General features: G+C 33.1%; 3 protein-coding genes across 5 annotated transcripts; 2 read left to right on the plus strand and 1 right to left on the minus strand.

Moving 5' to 3' along the window:
* On the minus strand, positions 30-6,689 carry LOC18592849. Its single transcript, XM_007019761.2, has 10 exons — positions 6,308-6,689; positions 5,948-5,986; positions 5,483-5,609; positions 5,040-5,101; positions 3,970-4,037; positions 3,610-3,659; positions 1,979-2,048; positions 968-1,121; positions 515-631; positions 30-256 (listed from the first exon to the last, which is right to left on the minus strand). Exons 1-10 carry the CDS (start codon positions 6,650-6,652, stop codon positions 158-160), a joined length of 1,131 nt encoding a protein of 376 aa, XP_007019823.2. The 5' UTR covers positions 6,653-6,689; the 3' UTR covers positions 30-157.
* Positions 7,792-12,062, plus strand: LOC18592850 (adenylate kinase, chloroplastic). 2 transcript variants are annotated; one of them, XM_018125775.1, is made up of 8 exons: positions 7,792-8,135; positions 8,250-8,345; positions 9,457-9,585; positions 9,656-9,790; positions 9,951-10,097; positions 10,265-10,339; positions 11,420-11,542; positions 11,771-12,062. In XM_018125775.1, the coding sequence occupies exons 1-7, from the start codon at positions 7,920-7,922 to the stop codon at positions 11,522-11,524; spliced, it is 903 nt and encodes a 300-aa protein (XP_017981264.1). In that variant the 5' UTR covers positions 7,792-7,919; the 3' UTR covers positions 11,525-11,542; positions 11,771-12,062. The 2 variants fall into 2 exon arrangements, with proteins under 2 accessions (XP_017981264.1, XP_007019827.1); XM_007019765.2 differs by lacking the exon at positions 11,771-12,062 and having other exon boundaries at positions 11,420-11,724.
* LOC18592851 (putative methyltransferase At1g22800) lies at positions 12,843-20,162 on the plus strand. 2 transcript variants are annotated; one of them, XM_018125774.1, is made up of 12 exons: positions 12,843-12,929; positions 13,121-13,313; positions 13,394-13,474; positions 13,896-13,974; positions 15,637-15,778; positions 15,861-15,930; positions 16,711-16,775; positions 16,883-16,961; positions 18,070-18,157; positions 18,886-18,950; positions 19,074-19,163; positions 19,388-20,162. In XM_018125774.1, the coding sequence occupies exons 2-12, from the start codon at positions 13,128-13,130 to the stop codon at positions 19,499-19,501; spliced, it is 1,059 nt and encodes a 352-aa protein (XP_017981263.1). In that variant the 5' UTR covers positions 12,843-12,929; positions 13,121-13,127; the 3' UTR covers positions 19,502-20,162. The 2 variants fall into 2 exon arrangements, with proteins under 2 accessions (XP_017981263.1, XP_007019829.2); XM_007019767.2 differs by having other exon boundaries at positions 12,880-13,003.

The following is a 20,588-nucleotide window of genomic DNA, read 5'->3' on the forward strand; positions in this document are numbered from 1 at the left end:
CATGTCTTTGTTATCGTAATTTTTACATATTGATGACAATATTTTAACAACATTAATTTCAATTCTCCTACATTTATAATAAAATCGAAACATTTATATTGTCACTTACCATAGTAATTACATACTCTTAAGAGGTAAAGCAACATAGGTCAGAAAACTATACAGTGGCTACTGAATATGTCTTGAACAAGTAGGTCAATATTTTCTTGTAATCACCAATTTGAGTCCCCGTGTTTGGATCGATCATATAGGGTATCTGCAAAGCACAACAAAACTTTCTGTTATTGGTCAGGTGGAAATATTTTGCAAGTAAATTCCTCTTATTTCATAATTTTCATTTCCATTAGCAGGTTTCTGCTCAAAGTCTAGCCAAGGTTCGAGTCTAATTGATATTTCCACATAGGACCTGATGGTTTTTTGCATGAGCCAGTGAATCCCATACCACTGATGGAATATGAGGAAGTTTAAACTCAAGTGATGACTCGGGTGGTCAGATAATCTATCCGGAGCTAACCTCTTTGGATCCAGATGCATCAAGGAGTAGTTTTGTCCGTCCAGAACCTTCTCCAACATTTTGAAGGATGTATGGAAGTTCTAGCTCACAGAGTGCCTCTCGTACAATTCGTGAATACTGTGGAAGAGGGAAAGAAGAACGACAACCTCATTACATATTAAAAGAAAGTGTTCAGAAATTAATAATGCTTCACTTCATTAACAGAAATCGATAAATGAATGTTGGATCACATCATTTCATCAGTAGAGAACTGATACAAGAATCGTGGGCCAGTTACAAAAAGGAACTTACTAGGTTGAAAGTCAAGAACATACTTTGGTCATTAAACTGGTAAGCATAAAAAAAATTTAAGCAAATTAAGCACTCCATTCCATGTTACACTCATAAGGTGTAATTTTAACCCAGCCAAAGAACGACAGCAAAGAAGATAGTTTCAGGAACATGATATCTTACAGGATTATTCTCAGATGAGAAAAGTTCCAGCTTTCTTGGTGGTGGGTCTTGTCTTGCCTTATCCCATAGCATCATTCCTCTGCCTGCTCTAAGAATTGTTGGCATCCATCCCGTGAACAATGTGCTGTGCAGTGTAACATTTTGTGAGAGATACCTAAGAATTCGACATGAAGTAAAATTCTTATAAATGAAAGAAAAGCAATAAAACATGAAACCCTTTTCCTATGCAGCTTAACATGTTCAATTCAAGTCAACATCTATATTTAAAGTTCCTTTGAAGAAGCATCTGAGAACTGAAGCACAGACAATAAACTTATCCATTATTTGAATCTATACCGCATATCATAATATTAAGTGGCTCTTGTCTATGCTTCTACATTGACTCAGTTTGCTCTGAAATTCTAACTTTTTATTATCTCATTCGACTCAGATGTTTCCAATTTCCACTCTCTCATTGCCTCTTCTTAGCTGATCAACGAGAGCCTAATGGGGCATCTAGGCAAAATTGCTAATTTCTTATGTTTCTTGTTTTCCATTTTCGATTTTGTTTTTATTTTCACTTTGTTTTCAATAGTTTCCAAAACTCCGCTACCATTTTTATAAATTGAAAAGAAAGCAAAATAGCTCACCAAACACATTTCTTCTTTAGTTTCTGCCACTTTTAATATGAAAATATAAAAAATAGAAACATTGACAAACAAAACCTACACAATTAGTGTTTCTCCTCTAAAAGGGATTTTAACGTATTCCTGCAATTTATCTTCCTCTCTCCTTATGTAACCAAGAAAGGGGGACTAAAGTAGCAGTATATGTTGAGCAACTTAACAAGCAAAAAGAACACACACACACACACACACATTCTTGTTGTTCTTCTTCCTATTATTACTATATCATTACACAACCTGAAGCTACAAATATAACCTCATTCCAGTTCTGGAATTTAACCAATTTACAAGCTTCTACAAACATATGATATGCTTCATCAATAAAGCAAATTGCTAGCAACGATACCTTTCTAAAAGACCCATCGAGGGGTTTCTCCCTTTACCATATTGCGTGAATAGGTATTTGACTATATCACCTATCAGCAAAAGTAGAAAGAAGAATGCATGCTGAGCAACCTTCAATATTGATGGTCAAGAAAGCAGACAGAAGACAGAAAATTGCAACTAACACATGCACCAAAATCCAATTAATAAATTTGCAGACACAGGCATAAATTTACCATTTTACTGGTTTCCATACAATATAACTGTATAAATACTCCTCATCAGAGAAGTCTCCAAGCAGAGCTGTATAGATTCCAGTCACTCATCAAATAGACATGGAAAAAAGATCTTAATGTGTACATGGGAAATGAATTATATGTTTTTTTTTTTTACATTCTGGACCACTCAATCAACATTCAGCTAAAAGATGCTGATGCAGAACTTAGATACTTGTTCTCTGCACATTCGCTCTCATTAAAGATCCATATTATTAATTGCCAAAAGAAAAAAGCACAATATGCATTATCGATAAGTTGACTGAATGAATTCTTTAACAAGATCATAGAACATGAAATCTTTAACAAGATCATAGAACATGAAATCTTTAACAAGATCAGAAATATATATAACATTTCTGTTCTAGTGGTGCCCATGATGTCCTTCTATTAAGATGGTTCTCAACCAGGAACCTAGGAACTTAACCAGAGGGCATCTTACAAAAGAAGTACTATCAATGCGTTTTACATGCCAGAGAGGTTTCTTAAATCAGTAAAGCTGAAGTTTACGGTATCTAATTTTCCCTAAGATATGCTGGTTGTCAGGGATTCAGAAAATCCCTGAGATAAAAACACCACTTGATAGTCATCCCTTTGGCTGAAGAGCAGACATGACAGCTGAAAGTTCAAGTATTATATGAGGAAGAGATAATAGTTATGTTGTCATGTACATAAAGCTTGCATGTTGACACAGGCTTAGTGGTGTGCTATTAGGAAGGAGCAGTTGGATATGGGCAAAGGAAAGAAAAAGGGTAGTGGTAGGCTAAAAACCTCACTGGTTGAAATATCACAAGCAGACTTGACATTTAGACATTTTCTAGTAGCTTTAGCCCCTAACTGAAAAGAATGGAGAAAAGTATTCATGTAGCTGACACCACTAATTTAATGTTAAGACTTAGTTGAGTTGTCAAAAATAGGAGCTCAGTCTAGAAAGATATATTATTTAAAAAACAGTAGGTAAACCATCTGGCCAAACATAGAACTGAGTGTAAATGCAATTCTGCGACTTCCTATGATATTGGGCAATTGGGTTATCAAATTCATTCTAAACAATTCAATTATGTTGACTTATGCTAACAAAATTATCCAGGTAAAACACTGAAAGATAGGTGAGTCCATATTTAGTAGATTTCAAGTTGCTTTGCTTACAAAAGTAGCAGATACTAAAATATAAAAAATATTATATTCTAATGTATTATTTATACATGAATATATATTAATTCTATTCCTTAACTTATAATTATCATGTACAATTCATTATCAAACACAGTTATGATTCATTAAGAAATTCTAACAGAACAACAGGCAATCATTGGTAAAGAAATTAATAGCAGTTAACGTTGCAACCATCCAAATGAGTTGAAACTTCACAACATACCACTTTCATACATTGATATTTCAGTATTTGGGTCAATGAGGAAGGGAAACCTGCATGAGAAGTTCAGAAACTTAGAACAAGTTTTCTGCAAGAGAAAAAGGAGAAACACACAACAACATTAATTACTCCATTTTCCCCCAAAAATGCTTCATTTAGGTTTGATGAAACCAATAACAATTAAGCACAGGTAATATCTAAAACATTAATACATACAAAAATTTGTGCATCATCTTCAACATATAAAATTACTAATATTCAAGATAGCTGGAGTTTCAATGACTTAAAAACTTCCAAGTGACCACCAAAACTCCAACGGAACAACAGCTTCAAACAACAAAAGTGCGAGAGAGAACCACATACTGCTCTTTTCCACCAAAGCTTCTAACCATTTCCCTATGTCTTATAGAACCTTTAGGGCAAGGATAGACCTATACATAAATGCCAAAAAGTTTGCATCAGGATGCAGGGGGCCCAGATACAGCAGAGCATTAAAAATAAAGCTATTTCTTTTAAAAGGGATTCATATACTGACAATCTAGTCAAAATGGGCATGGAATGCAGTATAAATGTGATATAAAGCCGAATGTATTTGTCACTTTAGTCACTTTTCTACGAAGAAGCAAACAAAGGATCCATTTCTGTTCTGATCGTATAAAGAGTGCACTAAACACTGAAAGACCCAAGAAAGCAGGCCAAAAGTGGTCCATTTGGTTCACCAAGTCAGCAAACTTCATTTCAAATTATTTTGACTAAGGGTTTGCATTCACTGTCACACTCATTAAGCCCTAGAGGTGGCAAAACTGAGCCAATATTTCTGGTAGTTCATATTTTTTTATGTGAATTTTCTTCTTCAATTAAGAATATTATCTTTTCCAAATTTTTGCTTAAAGTTTGGAACTTGATATGAGCTTTTAGTTTGGTATCGGCAGCACTCTGGGAGATTAATTAGCATATATTTATTATTTTTCAAAAATTTAATAGTCTTCAATTTAATTTTGCGTCATTTCAGGTTAGCTTTCCGGATTGTTCAAATTCAGATCATTTTAGGTTCAGATCAATTCAGGCTCGGGTTCAAACGAGATGGGCAGGTTTTTCAGGTTCATGTCAGTTTTGCCACCTCTATCCCAACATGAAATAACCTGAACCCGGAAATGACCAAATTTCCCTCTAGCCAAAATGACCCAAACGACCAGTTCAATTGCTACCTCTATTAAGCTCTCTAACCTTGCAACAGGCTGTGGTTGTATAATGCCTTTTCTAAATCTTATAATAAATAAAGACCATGTTTGTTTTGCATTACTATTTTGAATTAAAAAAGACCCTCAGAAAAAGATCAGGAAATAAAATTGTTTCATTAAGAGGACAGCTACTAATATACTTGGTCGATAGTGATCAAGAATGAATTTTTGAATGCATATAGAGATTCTCACCTCTACAGAAAGATCCAACTCTGTCAATGCTTCTCGAACCCTTCTGCAAAAAGGGCATGCCTCTGTTTAAAAAATTCAAATATTAAAATGAAGTGAAAACATTCAATGTCAGAAAATTCCAATCAAAGCAATTAGTTCAAACATTGATCCCAATATTAATGATAAGTTTTACCACAAGGGGTAAGAACTTAGTTAGTACTATGTGCTTATTTAGTTGTTTTCAGAATTCTATAGCCCATTCTGCCATCTACTAAAGTAGCATCCTTTTTATTCTTGGTCTTTTCCCAGCCAAAATGTTGGACAAAGAAAACTAAGCTAAAACAATGTAAATCACATTGCTAAACATTCTTGAACCTCATAAAATGTAGAAGAAGGCAACTTTTCTAATTTCTGACTTTTATAAGCATATTATGAGCCAACCTCATTATTAAAAAGATGATTACCAAATTCAAAGAGCTGCATACGCATGGGAGGATCAGAAATCGTTACATCCTGGCTCTCTAAGCTCCCTGATAGTGATTTTGATCCCCAAGGAAATCTTGCTAAGCTGGATAAGGAAGATGTTGCAACCTACTATTGAGCCAAAAAAAGAAAAAGAAAGGTAGAGAATTAAGGCTCTGCAAATGCAAGAACATAAAAAAAGGTATAAAAATGGTTGAGATCCTTCCACAAACTGGAGCAATAACAGGTGTTATGCCAGCATGAAGCAATGAATTTAATTGTTTGTGACGTATTTAACACAGGTTCAAATGATAACTTTTCCTGAGGATCTACATAGATGAAAATTGAAGAAGGAAGAGGAACTATGACAAAAGACTTGTGACAGTTAAAAAGAAGTGAAAGACAATGGTTGGGGGGAAAGAATTAAATGATCTAAAGAGAAAAGGGCCACTTTTGAAAGAGATTACCTCTAGAGCATGATTCCGTTCTTGGGAGGGATCTCCTCCCTGCAAGGCACAGTACAAAAGGCATTAATAAGACAAAAACAAAAGGCTATAGAGAAATCAACACAGAAAATTGGACTGGATATAATAAAACATTGAAATCAATTCTAAGTAGGTTAATACAGAATCTTCAAAAAAAAAAAGGAGGTTAATACAGTAAAGGAAATATGTTAGGAATTGCAGTAGAGGGACATACGCCTAGTATTGAATCTACTCAAAACTGAAAGTTTCTATAATTTTCGGCCACCCATCCCATCATAGAGTGAGCCAAATTCCATGATTACCACTACCAAAATAAAGTTTAAAGGAAACAGAGAGACTTACAGAGAATAACCTGAGGAGGGGACAAAGGATGGATAAGAAACTAGTGGATGCATTGCCATCAGCAGTTGAACTCGAAGCTGCAGCATTTTCTCCTGAAACTTGTGGAGAGGGTTCCCTTGTGCCTATATCTTGGTCAGCAGGTTTTGCGAGATAGTATCTGTTTTTGCGTGAGACCCATTTCACGTTTCTCAAGAACTCTTGGGAAGAAGAAGAGAATAGCAGCGAAGAAACTGGAAGCGAAGCAGTTGGAGATGGAGGGTTCTTGCTGTCTGGGTTTGAGGAATATCTGTTAATGGGGTTTAAAGAAAAGGACGAAGAGAGGGAAGATAGAGAGTAGCGTGTCATGGCTGAGCGGTGTCCACGGTTTTGCCTGCCTCGCAACTTTTCCTACTCCGCAGGGGTTATAAAGTTTTTTCTTTTTTCCGCATAATTTTATAGGTGTTAATAATTTATAAAAATTTAAATAAATCTTTCATTATTTTTAATTTAATTTTATATTTATTTTAATTCAAATAATTTTTTTATTAATGCTTGAGTAATTGTCTAGTCAAATGTAATACACTGACGTATTATAATAAATAATAATAAGACATGATAATATAATTATATATTATATTTTAATTAATAATAATTGATCAAAAATTAATTATTAAATTTTATTTAATTTAAAATAAAATTACATATTTGATCAAATAAAAAAGATATATTAACTCAATATATTGTTTTATACTTATGTAATATTGATTGAGGGAGAAAAAAATGTGACATAATCACGTCATCATGTTATAATAGCATTTACTGTTACATGTGAGTAAGTAATATTAACATTATATGAAATAAAATTCAATAAATAATATTTTAATAAATAATAATTAATTATTAATATAAGATTTTTTTTAAGTTAAAAATTTACGTAAGACTCAACTACCCTGTAATCGTTTTATTATTATTAATATAAGATTTTGATTAAATATAATAAAAAATAAATTTTATTTGATTTTTTAAAATAATTATGGAGTTTTTTCTTAAAGTATTATGTTAAAAATTTCTTATTTCAACGTATCAAGATAATTATTTTTACTAAAGTATTTCAATCTTTGATATAATATTAAATAATTAAGATCAATTGAAAAAAATTATATAAAATAAAAAAAATAAGTTTTTAACACATGAAAAATTTTTTCTTCAAATTTTTAATTTATGATTTTATTGATTACCAAAATGATGAAAAATATATAATTTGTTAATTGAGATAAGAAAAATTCAAACTTTATACTTTGAGTAGAGGATCACGCACTAACTAATAAATCAAATACTAATACTTATAAATATTTTTTTACCCATGATATAAATAATTAAATATATTTTCGATAATTTATTAAAGTAATAAAGAATATTATATTTTTGTTTAAAATATATTATAATAAATTATTTTTATTATTACCAAACTGAATTTTTATATTTTATATTTTAAAGAGGTATGTAAGACTGGCGCTTGTTTGAAAAGATGTGATAGTGCAAATTGCAGCTGTCAAGTAATCTTCGTATTTGTCCATAGCCAGAGAGAGAGAGAGAGAGAGAGAGAGAGGTAGAGGGGCAGAAAGCCATAGAAATGGCAAGCAGTTCATGCCTAAACGTCGCCATTACTCAGCCCTGCGTTTCTCTCTCTCCATCCTTTTCCCCAAATTCAAAGCACCCTAACCAATCTCTCCTTCCCCATTCTTCTTTCACGCCGATTCATTCTTCTTCCCTCCCTCTCCGTTCTAATCAAATCCTCTCCCACCCTCGCTCTTACAAGCTCCCTTTACCATATGCCCCCAATTTCCACGTAATTTTCCCTTTTCAATTCTACGGTTTGAGTTAATTTCCCCTTTGAATCTGTTTTTCTTGTTTTCTTGCTTATTAATAGTAATTTTTTTTGAAAATATTAATGACTTGGCAGGTTGTGGCATTGGCTAAGGTAGAGCCGTTGAAGGTAATGATATCAGGGCCACCTGCTTCCGGTAAAGGTACACAATGCGAGCTCATCACCAAAAAGGTAAGCTTTTTTTTTTTTTAAATTTATTATTATGGTTATTTTGTCTTTTCATTTTTTTTCCTATCGATATTTATTTAATTTAAATTGTTATTGGTATATCTAGTATTGTATATCATCATATAAAGGTGGGTTTTATTTTTTTGCCTTGATTTTACATGTTTACTTATTAATTAAACTATGGTTCGCTTTTCCCTTGAAAATTCGAAAACAACCTTGAAATTATAATTTTGCTTAATTCAAGTTGCTATAGTTTGATATATTTCTGTTAGCTGGTTTGAGCTTTTCGGGTTAGTTTATTTTGTTATTCTAGGATAAAACAGATAGAAAAGCATAGGAACAATTGGATTTCATAACTGGGATTGCTATGTGGTTATGATTTGGGGGAAAAATCAAGGGTTAGGAAAGGTATATTAGGTGCTGTCCTGGTGTTGATCATAATATTTTAAACAGTATTTTGGATTTTGGGTTGGCCTTTAATGGCCACTTAATGTGGATTTGCTTGGAGTGTAAGAGAAAAAGATCATTTAGAGTGTTTTGCGAGAGCAAATCAAGCGGGTTTCATATTTTGTGGTTAGGTTTGCAGAAATTGAATAAGATATGAGGAGAATGACATCTCTACATGTTACACCTAAACCAGCTGTGAACTAAGGGGGTGGAGTTGCATCTGATGGAAGATGTGTACGTAAAGATACAGCTATTTTGCTTGACCAAGACCATAATTTCAGATTATCTTGATATCTATTTTAAAACTTCTTGATATCTTTGTTTCCTGTGTTAGTTAACGTGTTCTTAATTTGCCTTTGTGTTAACCTCTAGCTATAAGAACGAATTCTTTGGTATGCTAAATCATCTTTGTTGTAAATTCAATTACCATCTTGAATTCTCTGGAGCAAAGATATAGAAATGAAATAAATGGTAGAGGATGAAACGAGGGTGGTGATTTGCATTTCCGTAGTGATTATTTGTCAATACTTGGCTAACACCTTCTTAAGGCATTGCTTTCTTTCAATAATGATGGCCTTATGTCATGTTACTTTTATTTTTGCATGAATCTCTCATTTGCATTCAAAGTTAAGAATGAGCAGATTGGATTTTGTTTTTGTTTATTCAGTATGGTTTGGTGCATATTCCTGCTGGAGATTTACTGAGAGCAGAAATTGCTTCAGCAAGTGAAAATGGGAAGCGAGCAAAAGAATACATGGAGAAAGGAGAGTTGGTGCCAGATGAAATAGTTGTTATGGTAGGGAAGATATTGTTCATTTTGTCACAGAATGTTTTCCTATTGATGAATCCTATAGCTTTGGTCTTAGATGGTCAAGGAGCGTCTGTTGCAACCAGATTCTCAAGAAAAAGGATGGCTTTTAGATGGATACCCTAGGAGCTCATCTCAAGCAGCTGGTCTTGAGGATTTTGGGATTCATCCAGATCTTTTCATTTTGTTGGAAGTAAGAATATATTGTTGCTGTTTCTGTTGGTTAACAACTTGAAGTGCATGCTGTTTTTTAGCTGCTCAGAAACTAGTTCATAGTTTTAATTTTCAACTATTAGTATCAATAAAAGTGTGCTCTCTGCCATCCTTGTCAAATATGTCCAACTTGCTTGCAGGTTCCTGAAGACATTCTAGTTGAGAGAGTGGTTGGACGAAGATTAGATCCTCTTACAGGGAAGATATACCACTTGAAATATTCACCCCCAGAGAACGAAGAAATTGCTTCTAGGCTTACTCAACGTTTTGATGATACTGAAGAAAAGGCATGTCTTATTATTTGTAGTTTGGATTTGTGTGTTCTTTAGATTCTTGACACGTGTTTTTTATTTCCTTCTAACTTTTGGGATTCTTCTTCCTTTGTGGTTGTCCCCTGGCATTTTGTCGATGTTATTAAATTGACAAGTTGCATAACCTTATTTGCATCTTTTAGGTGAAGTTGCGGCTACACACGCATCATCAGAATGTGGAAGCTGTACTTTCTAAATATAAAGATATCACAGTCAAGGCATGTTAAATTCTCTTTATGGCTTACTCACATGCCTCCTTGTGTAACATTAGTAGATATAAGTGAAGGCTTGCCGAGGGTCATGCAGAAAAAGATGAAAAAACTGAATCGTTTATGCGGTTGGCTTTGTTCTATAATTAAACGAGGTTCAAATTTTAGTACTCATAAATTAAAACCAAACTCTTTTTGGTATTGGGTTTTCTTACAAACCTTTTATATATCTGAATGGAGCTGAATTTGTTTTTACCTTTTTTTAATTAAAAGGTAAGGCATAGCAAGCAAGATTGGGTTAAGTTCTGAAAGACAATTTTCAGGTCATGTGATTATGGGAATATTGTGACAAAAAAAAGGAGTTTTTTGTATATTGTTTTTTCTCAAAGACACTACAATGAGCTAGGTTGGTGAGAATACTGGCATGGGTAGTGAAAGTAGGCGTCTTAATTCAATGAATGATGTGGCTTGAAATAAGAATAGATTGCTAGAAAAGTCTTATGCAGGTGCTGTTGGTCTTTGTGATGGCAAGAGACAGCATCTAAAACACCCTAGCCAGACAAAGCAACTAGAATTCAAACTGTCTAAGTTTGATGATACATGTTAGTCATGATGCCTTTATTATGGATCTCATTAATATGTGGGTTTAAGTCATTAACTACAAATTCTCAATTTGTCGTTCTTTCTTGCTACATTGGTGTGCATTAATCCTGGATTACCTGATTGCTTATATCATATTGATGTTTTAAATTTAAACCAGTATTTATATTTGTGATAAAATATAAAGTTTGATGTGTTAGTCATGTTCAAGATTAATGTTTGCTGATAACTATGTGTGAGAATTGAAAAAAAAAAAAGAACACAAAAAAGAATTAATAAAGGTATTATCATGAAATACACAGGCTGCCTTATTGTTTTACGCTGTTCCTAAAGATGAAGTATTGTCTGCTGAATCATTTTACGGCAGGAAAACTGGTTACCAGGATGGATTAAATTTAACTATCTTTGAATTAGTTTTTTGAAGAGAATATTCGGAGGCATATTTTATTTGGTAGGTTTGACAACTTTATTTGTTTCGACTTATTTCAGGTCAATGGAAATGCCCCCAAGGAGAACGTGTTTGCACAAATTGATGCTGCTCTTACACAACTACTTGAGCTTAGGAAGGAGAATTCTGGATCTCTAGCTGCATAAATAAGACTAGACTAAAAGGTGGTTCAATACCCTTATACACAATTTATTCTTGGAACTTGTGTATTAACTACTAGTTCACTGTTTCCTTTCTTTCTTTATTTTTTGGTAAAAAGAGTAACTAGTTCAATGTTAAGAATAGTACCTTGCTGATTTTATGATCTTTTATAGAGCTACTAAAGTGTCCCATCTTTTACCATCAATTGTGTGGTCTTCTGATGTTATGGTCTCATTCATGCCTTCTCTCAGAGTGCTACATTGTGCAACCATCTCAACACTTTGAGATCATGGCATGACAGACCCACTCTTTGGTAGTCTTCCCATGGATCTCTCTTGTGACATTGGGGCTGTCATGGAGGCAGTTCCCACCCTTAGCAGTCTTCCGCAAGGTCCTTGTTGCTACGGGCTTTGTTTTCTCAAATAAGTACAAATAATTAATTGTGGACTCAATTAAATGTCATGGTTCACACCAGTTTGTAAGGAATTGTTCATTTTGGTTAGGTTCACGTTTTTTTGTTACAAAAAAGACTTCACAATTTAAAAATGATATGAACAGTGAAATACTTGGTTGTATTTTAATATATAGTTGATGTGAAATTTACCATTTATTTTTGAGATCGTAAAAATTTATTTCTTTCCAACAAAATCTATTGTTGTTAGTGGCATATCGTTAGTGTGTTAGAGTCGGTTTTGATATCAAATGTTACGTTTTACACTTACATGAAAAGTATTATTTGTTTTAATATAATCTATTGAGTTTTATAATTTTATCTTATAAAAAATATCTTTTTATGTTGAGAATGGCTTAAAGATATCGACAGTTAAGTATTTAAAGATTCAATAAATTTTTTTAGACAATGACATCAAAATAATTTTCATAAAAATTAATTATAAATTTGATATATAAATTATAATAAAATATTTTATTAGATATTTAAAATATAAAAATATGTAATTAAATATTTAAACTTTATTTTTTTTATCAATTTATAAGTTAGATTAACATCACGAGTTAGTCGAGTGAGGTATAAAAAAAACTCACGAGTTAGTCGAGTGAGGTATAAAAAAATGGATAAAATTTGTTGTATCAATTTTTCTTTTAAAAGTTTTGATTTTTTTATTTTTTTAAAAAGAAAAATTTATAAAAAAAAGTCAGGAATAGGTTTCAAAAAAAATTAAAAATAGAATTATTTTTTATTTTTGACATTTAAACCAAATTGTACAGTGCTTAGTCTCACTGCCTTGACAACGACAAGAAGAAAACCGGAAACGACGCTAACAGCTTTGGATTTACAGTTGCCCGAGTCGGTTCCCATCGTGATTCGTTGGTTCGGCGACTCAGAGCCGCCCATCGATCCATTGTTCAAGGCTTTGGCCGCTTCAAGCAGTTGTTTCTTGTCAAGTCAAGGTTCCCCCCAATCCCTTCTCTGCTCAGATTTGAAGTCGTTGCATGCTCATTGTTCGACGAATTGTCTGCGAGAGGTAAATAGGAGTAGGATTGATTATGCCGATTTAATTAAGGATTTTAACAAGAAACATAACGATGTGCAATGTATAAATTACTCATTTTTGGGTTTCCTTCCTTGTTTACGAACGTAGAAGAAGAATGAGGAGCTCCCTTTTCTATCATACAACTTGTTCCCTGTGGAGAAGAAGAGGACCAACAGCCAAACCCTACCGTTGTTTCCTATCCTCCGCTTCCTTCTCTACTGCGGACTATGAAAATGGAGACGCCTTTCAAAGCAATCCTTCTAAAGTCAAGATCTTCGACCGCCACCTCAAACGCAAACAAGTACTAGTATTTTTCAAATTTATATGACTGTGAAATGCTTCCTTCTGAAATTTAATAAGTGATTGATTTTTGGGTGGCAGCGTGATCGAGCTGCGTGGTTGCTGCGTCCCAATGATTCCTTAGTAGATGCCGTAGCTGAGAATCTGTTAGATCGCTTGGAGGTTGTGGTCCACTTTGCTTTACTTACCATTTTATTTCGCGAATAAGTTTCTATTTTAATTTTAGTAATATAATTTAGTGGCATAAGTTTTTCTATTGGTTAGAAATTCTATCTCCAGGAAATATAAATTTATATCAAAAGTACTATAAATTTGTGAAATCGATTTTAAGGAAAGTGATGCTACCATGCTTCAACCTTAAAGATAAGTTCCCTACTATATTATACACAGACACACAAACACTTAATTACTTTCATTAGTACTAGGCACTTCAACATTACTATTTACTTTTTACTTTTTGCAACTTTTAGGAATTTATGTAAAGAATAAACGAATGCAAGTAGCAAAAGCAACAACTAGAAGGAGTTTCCTTGGATGGAATATTATAATTGTGAAAGTCAAAGATGTATTTGCTTTTTTGTAGGACTGTAAGAAAACATTTCCTACGGCATTGTGTCTGGGAGGCTCTTTGCAGGCTGTGAGGCGATTGCTGCGGGGTCGTGGTGAGAGTTGGTTTAGCAATTTCCTCTCCTGCCATTTCTATTGCTACTTAAATTGTTTATTATGACAATTGTTATACATTGTTTTCTTTTTTTGAAAACTGAATTACTAAAATAATTGCTATACATTGTTTGTCTGTGTATTTGAAGAATTGTAAGGTGTAACTTTAGAGTTTATTTTCTAGTGTTGTGGTGAACACAAGGATGAGTTTCTGAACTCTAGTGGCAACTTCATGCAAATGCCAAAAAATAGGGTTTTCTCCAAATCAGCCTGCAATGACACACTCAAGTATGGCTAGCATAGCCATTTAGTCGATGGCATGGTTTCTTAACTTCAAAGGAAAAATATTTCGATGATGGGATCCTTTTCAATTGATAGAAAGGTGGAAGATAACTTCCAGTGAAAGCTTTCTTTTTATGTGGCAGTGGTTGAATTAGTTAGAAGTAGTGCTTGAAGTGATTGCTGCTTTTTGTTTGAAATGAACATGTAAGATTTCTGAGCCTGTTGTAATTCTTGTTTTTTTTAGAAGTATGTAAGTAATATGATTCTGATTTTTTTTTGCTGTTTCTTCGTGTTTGAGGCTTGCTTCTCAACTAGATAAAGGTTTTAAAACACCCATTTGAAACCAAGGAAAAATCTCAAGGATTTTGAGCAGAGCAAAAACCAATTGCAAATAAAGTGTACAAAATTGTATGTGTGAGATGCTGCCATTGGACAGCATAGTTGGTTACTGTTTGTTGTGTAATCACAGTTGTTTTAGTGATTTAGGTTCTATTGTATGAGATTGTTGTTGCCATGTTAAGGCACAAGATTGTAACTTCTGCAGCTTCTCCATCCTAGAATTATTCTTATAATATGTAAGGGTTCATGGTTATTTCGTGAAGTCTATTTTTGAAGTCCATTTGATTGTTGATTTTGCTACTTCCTTTTGGCTTTCAAAAGCAAAAAAGTGAAAAGTGGATTTAGAGCCTGTTTGGCTTGACTTTTTTCTAACTTAAAAGTTATTATGAAGCTCTTAAGAAAAATAATAACTTTTAAAATTAAGCTAAAGTTGTTTGGTAAATTTCTTTTTATAAGTTATAATTTTTGTTAAAATTATCATAGAAGGTATTTCTTTTTTTTTGAGAGAGTAATATTGTAATTATTTTTAATAAATGAGGATATTTTTGGAACAAAAATAAAAATTCTCTTATATTTTTAAAAGAAGAGAAGAAAAAGCTCCTCCTTGGAGCTCTTTTTTTAAAAATTTTGTTCTTAAAAAAAAAGCTGCTTTTTTTTTAAGAGCTTCTCAAAAAATCATGTTTGACCTGGCTTTTGCTTTTAAGAGGTAGATAAGTTGAAAAAAAGCTAAACCAAACATGCACTTAGATACAAAAGCAAAAGTTATGTATATCATTCAATATTGAGAATGTTTCATTGACTACTTTAGTGTATGTTCAATAGCTGTTCAAACTTGCTCTTGATGCTTGCAAATTGCAATGATTTGTTTGTAACTCATGCTAAGAATTATCTTCTTTCTTTTCTACACATTTGTAGAGATATGTTGCCGCTGTTAGGAAATATTTAGCGAGGTCTGATATTTATGAATTATTGAGTCAAAGATGGCCCTGTATGGTTAGTAACCGTTATAATTCACAATGATACTGAAGACTGTTTGGTGTCAGGTGAAATTGATAAGTTAATTATGATGGATACGTCATATGATATGGTAAAGCGGTGCGAGAGTTCTCTACCAGATTCCTATAATGAAAATATTGAAACATCATATGTGGTTGGTGATGAGGAGTTTCTGCCCATTAAAGAAAGGTAAACATGAAAATTTTAATCTATTTATTATTGTTGGAAAATTTTGTTTACATTCTAACTGCTTGTATTTGTTGATTTAAAGTTCGGTAGAGCTGGTAATCAGTTGCCTAGGGCTCCATTGGACAAATGATCTTCCAGGTGCCATGATACAGGTATGCACTTTGTATTTCTCATTGTATTAAGCATCCATGTCAATCTTGATGTAGTGTGGCTTAGCATCGGCTTGAGATTGAAATGGATGTTATGAGTACACTATAAGTGATTAATGGGATGGTTAGGGTATTAGTAACAAGCAAAATTATTGTGCATATACTTGAGCAAAAGAGATATTCCCTGCTTTTAGATCTGCTATATATATATATATATTCAGTCCATGCTTTTAGGAAATGATAATTTTTCTTTTTTCATCTCCTTTGGACAAGCTTTCACTTTATTCTCCTAAAAAATATCAAACAATAATAGAATATCTTTTTCTTAAATGATTTACATGGCTGTGACTAGTGAGGTAAATATGCATCCATGGATGAAGAGAAGTGTAAATATTTTCAACACATGTTCTTATGATTATGAATCTTGAGTGCAAGCTAGTAGCATATTGGCTTCTGTAACAATAAATTGTACGTTATGATCATCAATGTTTGATTGGGAGGTGTAAACTAACTACAATTACCAGTTGAGATGCATTGTGCTCTAGGAGAGGAGTGCTAAAATTCAATTATTGTTTTCTGTTGTTGTTTTATGCCATGTTTTCTGTTGCTGTAATCTATTTTTGTTCCGCTGACACTCAAGAACAGCTCCTTGCTCCCACAGCCCCTCTGTTGTATTTTTTATAATGGAGTTTCTGGTTAAACTTTATAATCACATGCATAATGTTCAGGTATGCATATATGTTCATGTCAATGACAGAGTCATGTTCATTGTATTTATGACAGTGTAAACTGGCATTGAAGCCGGATGGCCTATTCTTAGCAGCTATTCTTGGAGGCGAAACCTTAAAGTTGTCTACACCCTTTTCTTTTTAACTGCGTTGATTAGAACCTAGTCTATGCATTGATGCATGGGTTGTCTTCCTATCTCACTTTTGTAGCTTGTGCTTTTGACTAGGGAGCTTCGCATAGCATGCACTGTGGCACAAATGGAGCGTGAAGGAGGCATTAGTCCTCGGATATCACCTTTGGCGCAGGCATGTAACTTGCTGCATATTTTCTCTCAGTTCAGTTGCTTGGATGGTGATAGTTTTCTGAGTTTCCTACTCTTTTATGTTATAATTCAATCAGTGGATTATTTATGTAATTTTTATTATTCATTCTTGTTTACATTTTAGCAGTTGCATTTCCACTATTGATTTATATTGTGCTTTTATTTGACATAACTATATGTCTATATCTATGCTACAAATAAAAGTGGCTTAAAAGATGTAAAACGTTTGAGTAGATTGTTAGCTTTAATCAAAACATATATGTGATCTTATACACACACATACACACTTATAATTCATCTGCACATTGCAATGTACATGGAAACTTATACATGCCTATGAAGTTTATCTCTAGTTTTTAATTTTTTCTTTTTTTTCCTAGTTTCAATGTGCATGCTAAATGGTTGATGGGGAATACTATATGGCTAATGAAGTTGGAAATAGCACCAATGTATGACATTTGATACCTGAAAACATGTCTTTTAATTTAATTATGTTTCATACTGAATTGTATGAACTAATCTGACTAGGCATGAGGTGATGCTAGTTTCTTTTGCTTTCATGATATGTCTTCTGTCTCCTATTAAAACTGTCGTATTGCTAACCTATATAAGAAACTAGGTTGAATCTCATATTGGATTGCTGGTCACTATTGCAAAACTGAGGTTGATGCTGATATTGAAATTTTAAACTTTGAGAAAGAAAAGCAAAACAAGCTCTTGATGTTACTTTCTCTCTCTCTTTTCTGTTGGGAGGGTTGGGGGGGGAGGGGGGAAGTAAACTCTCAGTGTGAAAAAGCATTGGTCATAATGGTGGGAAACAACACTGGCAGCATCCAATTAAAGTATATTAAAGGCAAGGAAAAGCTAGTTCCCAATCTGCAAACTTTGATTTGGTTTTCCTTGGTGATTTGCATTTGACATGGGACCATAAGTTAAATTAATCATGCTTTAATTACACAATGTTGTGATTATGTCTGTGTTTAAAAATAATAATGTCTCAAGAAAACAAATTTCTTTTAAGAAAAATGAAGAAAAACAATTTCCCTATGTAACCCCTGGTGTTAAGCAGCATTTTAGTTTGTCTTATTCAGGTCAGGGATGCAGGCAACCTTTTGACCAGGGCAGGGTTTGCACTTCCTGGTATTGATGTTGATGAATATGTGGTTAGATATAAAAGCGGTAAGAACTTCTTTACATTTTTTAGTTTTGATTTGTACAGTTGTACCATCTGTCTAATAAGGTGATCTATATCAAATTTACAATGTCTAGCTCTCAACTATGGGCATGTAAAATGTCTGGGTAAATTTCATGTTTATTATGTCTTATTTTCCAGGATTGCTTTAAACAGATAGACATGATTATAGAGCTAGCCAAGTCATTAAACAATTTGCAAATGGAAACACCAAGTTCTTGTGAAATTCTGCGTTAGTTGCATTTTAGAGGTCATCTGCAGATACAAATGGACGAATAAAAGCACGGAACTTAATCTGAACAAGATTTTATTATGTTCTAATAAAAAAGAAGCTGTCATTGAGGAGCTTCCACCTTTATTTTTGGATTTTGGTGATAGAATGAATTAAGAAACAAGAAATAATGAGATTTGCTGCTGAAGCAACTTCAGAATTTCAGATTACTGACATGCTGTAGTTTTTGCAGCCAGAAATGCTTCTACCTGTAATAATTCCCTGTTATTAGGATAAATTTCATAGGAAATATGTATCAATGAGATTTGGGATTGAGAAGAGAGTATTTCATATCGGTTTGCACCTAATGTACATTTTATCCTCCATATAGGTTTTCTCTTTGATGATGATTAACTGGCCTTCTATTCTTTACCTTGCTTAATTTGATAATATTATTTTTCATTATTAACAAACCATGTCTCTGTTTCTCTCTCTTTTGTGCAGCCTTGGATCTAATAGAACATCTGCGAGAAATGGGTGAAACTAATGCTCTGCTGGAAAGGAGCAATGTAAAACATCTTTTGAGCAATGATGTCCATCCGATTTAATCTAAGTGATACTTCTTCAAAACAACGAACAAAATATGTTAATTTAAATCTTGTTAAACTTCATTTATTCTACCTTGAAACCAGATCCTGAAGAGGGAAACAGCTGTAGCAACTGCAGCCATCTATGATGCATTGTTTGCGGCTGAAGATGGCACCATCCCTGCAACTTTCCAGGTCAGTGCATTACTGTCTGTTGCAAGATAATAATTTCATGACTTGGAAAGGGTGATATTTTCATGACTTATCTACTCTATCCGGTATTTTTGACACCAGGGTTATTAGGATTTCATAGTCTCTATCAAATCAAAGGCCTGACTTGACTCTTGGAATAAAATTATTAATGAATCACTAGGTCATGTCTTACGAGAGGTGTTTTGACACTATCATTGCTCTTGTAGGTGATCTACATGACAGGGTGGAGAGAACATCCTTCTCAACAGAAGGCCAAAAGGAGGGGTTCCGCCACTGTATCCTTCAAAGACATCCAGAAACAATTTGGAAGTGGGGGTTGATCTCTCTCTGTGCCGTGTTGTACATCTATTTATGTGAAGAATAAGTAAACCCCAGAGCTGAGCAGTATAATCAAGCAAACACAAGGAAGGGCTAGGTAAGGAAAGAAAAAGAAAAAGAAAAAGATTAAAGATGATGTGAATAAATTCTTTGCCTTGTAAAGTTCAGATGTTTTGGAAATGTGGTGGTGCTGAGGGATGCATATAATCTAACTCGATTAAGAAAGATTAAGGTATCTTATAAACACTACTAGTAGTTAGCAATAATTGTTTCGAGTTGTTCAATCATTAGGTTATTATAAGTTTTGAGTCATTTTGGTTCAGATCAAGTTGGCTGGTTGAGTCGATTAAAGGTCAAGTCATTTCAGGTCAATTCAAGTCACAAGTTAGATTGTCTTGGATTGAATTATTTCGAGATTGAGTTGTTTAATTACTGAATTATTACGAGTTTTGGATTTTTTTTAATCAGATCATCTCAAAAGACTGAATTGATTACTGGTTGAGCATTCGGATTTGGGTTAATTTGATTCGTGATTTTGTCGAGTTATATTATTTCGGACTGAATCACTTGAAGTATGGGTTGTTCAATTTTTAGATTATTATGAGTGGATCATTTTGTATCGGATGATATTATTAAGTTATTTTGAATTTCAGATTATTTTCAGTTCAAATTGTTTAATTAAATTCGGTTATATGATTTTATTTTTATAACGTGACATATTAATTTGAATTTTTTGATCACGTGGATAAATTTTTAAGAAAATATTAATACAGAAAACTTTAATTTTAGTAAAATGTACTAAAATTTCTATTCTTAATCTTTAAACTTAATTAAAATAAAATATGACATTTTTAGTTTGATATGTCATGTAATAAAAAAATTAATTCACCTCACTATGATCGATAATCCCGTCATCCAAATTAAAAGTAAAATCTTAATACTGTTATCAATTGTTTTTTAAATCAATTTTTAATAAAAATACAAAACTAAATTTATTAAAATTAAAATAAAGAGATTAAAATAATTGAATACACCCAAAACTCAAAATAAGAACAGAGATATACTCCAAGCTAGTGTCTGCAAAGCAGG

The sequence above is a fragment of the Theobroma cacao genome, chromosome 8 (genome assembly GCF_000208745.1).
Source record: "Theobroma cacao cultivar B97-61/B2 chromosome 8, Criollo_cocoa_genome_V2, whole genome shotgun sequence".
NCBI lineage: Eukaryota > Viridiplantae > Streptophyta > Magnoliopsida > Malvales > Malvaceae > Theobroma > Theobroma cacao.